The sequence below is a fragment of the Oncorhynchus mykiss genome, chromosome 8, assembly GCF_013265735.2.
Source record: "Oncorhynchus mykiss isolate Arlee chromosome 8, USDA_OmykA_1.1, whole genome shotgun sequence".
Classification (NCBI taxonomy): domain Eukaryota; kingdom Metazoa; phylum Chordata; class Actinopteri; order Salmoniformes; family Salmonidae; genus Oncorhynchus; species Oncorhynchus mykiss.
The window spans coordinates 87,298,415-87,300,914 of NC_048572.1; the positions used below are offsets into that span (position 1 = coordinate 87,298,415).

At 43.8% G+C, this 2,500-nt stretch overlaps 1 protein-coding gene across 1 annotated transcript in view; it reads left to right on the forward strand.

Moving 5' to 3' along the window:
• LOC110530822 (receptor-type tyrosine-protein phosphatase mu-like) overlaps positions 1-2,500 on the forward strand; it is a 403,267-nt gene that overhangs the window by 295,236 nt on the left and 105,531 nt on the right. The window contains exon 11 of the mRNA XM_036986895.1: positions 1,322-1,523. Coding sequence (XP_036842790.1) covers positions 1,322-1,523 — 202 coding nt within the window. The remainder of the gene's footprint in view (positions 1-1,321; positions 1,524-2,500) is intronic.

Here is a 2,500-nt window from a genome sequence, read left to right on the forward strand (position 1 = left end):
ACTAGATAAACAACTAGACTACAGAGAGTTAACATGTTGGGTGATGATACTAGATAAACAACTAGACTACAGAGAGTTAACATGTTGGGTGATGATACTAGATAAACAACTAGACTACAGAGAGTTAACGTGTTGGGTGATGATACTAGATAAACAACTAGACTACAGAGAGTTAACGTGTTGGGTGATGATACTAGATAAACAACTAGACTACAGAGAGTTAACGTGTTGGGTGATGATACTAGATAAACAACTAGACTACAGAGAGTTAACATGTTGGGTGATGATACTAGATAAACAACTAGACTACAGAGAGTTAACATGTTGGGTGATGATACTAGATAAACAACTAGACTACAGAGAGTTAACGTGTTGGGTGATGATACTAGATAAACAACTAGACTACAGAGAGTTAACGTGTTGGGTGATGATACTAGATAAACAACTAGACTACAGAGAGTTAACGTGTTGGGTGATGATACTAGATAAACAACTAGACTACAGAGAGTTAACGTGTTGGGTGATGATACTAGATAAACAACTAGACTACAGAGAGTTAACGTGTTGGGTGATGATACTAGATAAACAACTAGACTACAGAGAGTTAACGTGTTGAGTGATGATACTAGATAAACAACTAGACTACAGAGAGTTAACATGTTGGGTGATGATACTAGATAAACAACTAGACTACAGAGAGTTAACGTGTTGAGTGATGATACTAGATAAACAACTAGACTACAGAGAGTTAACGTGTTGGGTGATGATACTAGATAAACAACTAGACTACAGAGAGTTAACGTGTTGGGTGATGATACTAGATAAACAACTAGACTACAGAGAGTTAACATGTTGGGTGATGATACTAGATAAACAACTACACTACAGAGAGTTAACATGTTGGGTGATGATACTAGATAAACAACTAGACTACAGAGAGTTAACGTGTTGGGTGATGATACTAGATAACAACTAGACTACAGAGAGTTAACGTGTTGGGTGATGATACTAGATAAACAACTAGACTACAGAGAGTTAACGTGTTGGGTGATGATACTAGATAAACAACTAGACTACAGAGAGTTAACGTGTTGAGTTTTGGTTCGAGCAAAAACCTGCATCCGCAATGGCCCTACCACTGGCCACCCATCGGCACTGTGCAGGAGGCATGAACCACTTGGCAGGATCGCTTGTGTTGATCATATTTTCCTGTACTGGCAGGTTACTATCGTGAGAGGAACACATTATGCCCTGCTAGGCTTAAGTACATGTTATAATCATGTCTGTCTGTCTGTCTGTCTGTCTGTCTGTCTGTTTTCAGATCTCCTTCAAGGCAGTGAGCTCTTTTGATCCTGAGCTGGATCTATCCAACCAGAGTGGGAAAGTCCTGAACCACGTCAACGAAAGCAGCCACATCTTCCTGGGTCTCTACCCAGGATCTACCTACTCCTTCACTCTCAGAGCCTCCACCGCCAAGGGCTATGGCCCCCCAGTCATCACACAGTTCACCACCAAGATATCAGGTCAGTCCCTAGCCCTAGCCCATAACTCCTACCTCCTAGTCACTAGTACAGATCCAAGGGCTATGGCTCCCCGGTCATCACACAGTTCACCACCAAGATATCAGGTCAGTCCCTAGCCCTAGCCCATAACTCCTACCTCCTAGTCACTAGTACAGATCCAAGGGCTATGGCTCCCCGGTCATCACACAGTTCACCACCAAGATATCAGGTCAGTCCCTAGCCCTAGCCCCTAACTCCTACCTCCTAGTCACTAGTACAGATCCAAGGGCTATGGCCCCCCGGTCATCACACAGTTCACCACCAAGATATCAGGTCAGTCCCTAGCCCTAGCCCCTAACTCCTACCTCCTAGTCACTAGTATAGATCCAAGGGCTATGGCCCCCCGGTCATCACACTGTTCACCAGTCTAAAATGTATCCCTGGTCACTAACACTACACCCCTATCCTCTATCCTCTAGCCTAGACACTAACACTACACCCCTTATCCTCTAGCCTAGACACTAACACTACACCCCTTATCCTCTAGCCTAGACACTAAAACTAGACCTCTATCCTCTAGCCTAGACACTAACACTAGACCCTCTATCTTCTAGCCTAGACACTAACATTAGACCCCTTATCCTCTAGCCTAGACACTAACACTAGACCCTCTATCCTCTAGCCTAGACACTAACACTAGACCCCTATCCTCTAGCCAAGACACTAACACTAGACCCCTATCCTCTAGCCTAGACACTAAAACTAGACCTCTATCCTCTAGCCTAGACACTAACACTAGACCCTCTATCCTCTAGCCTAGACACTAACACTAGACCCCTTATCCTCTAGCCTAGACACTAACACTATACCCTCTATCCTCTAGCCTAGACACTAACACTAGACCCCTTATCCTCTAGCCTAGACACTAACACTAGACCCCTATCCTCTAGCCTAGACACTAAAACTAGACCTTTATCCTCTAGCCTAGACACTAACAC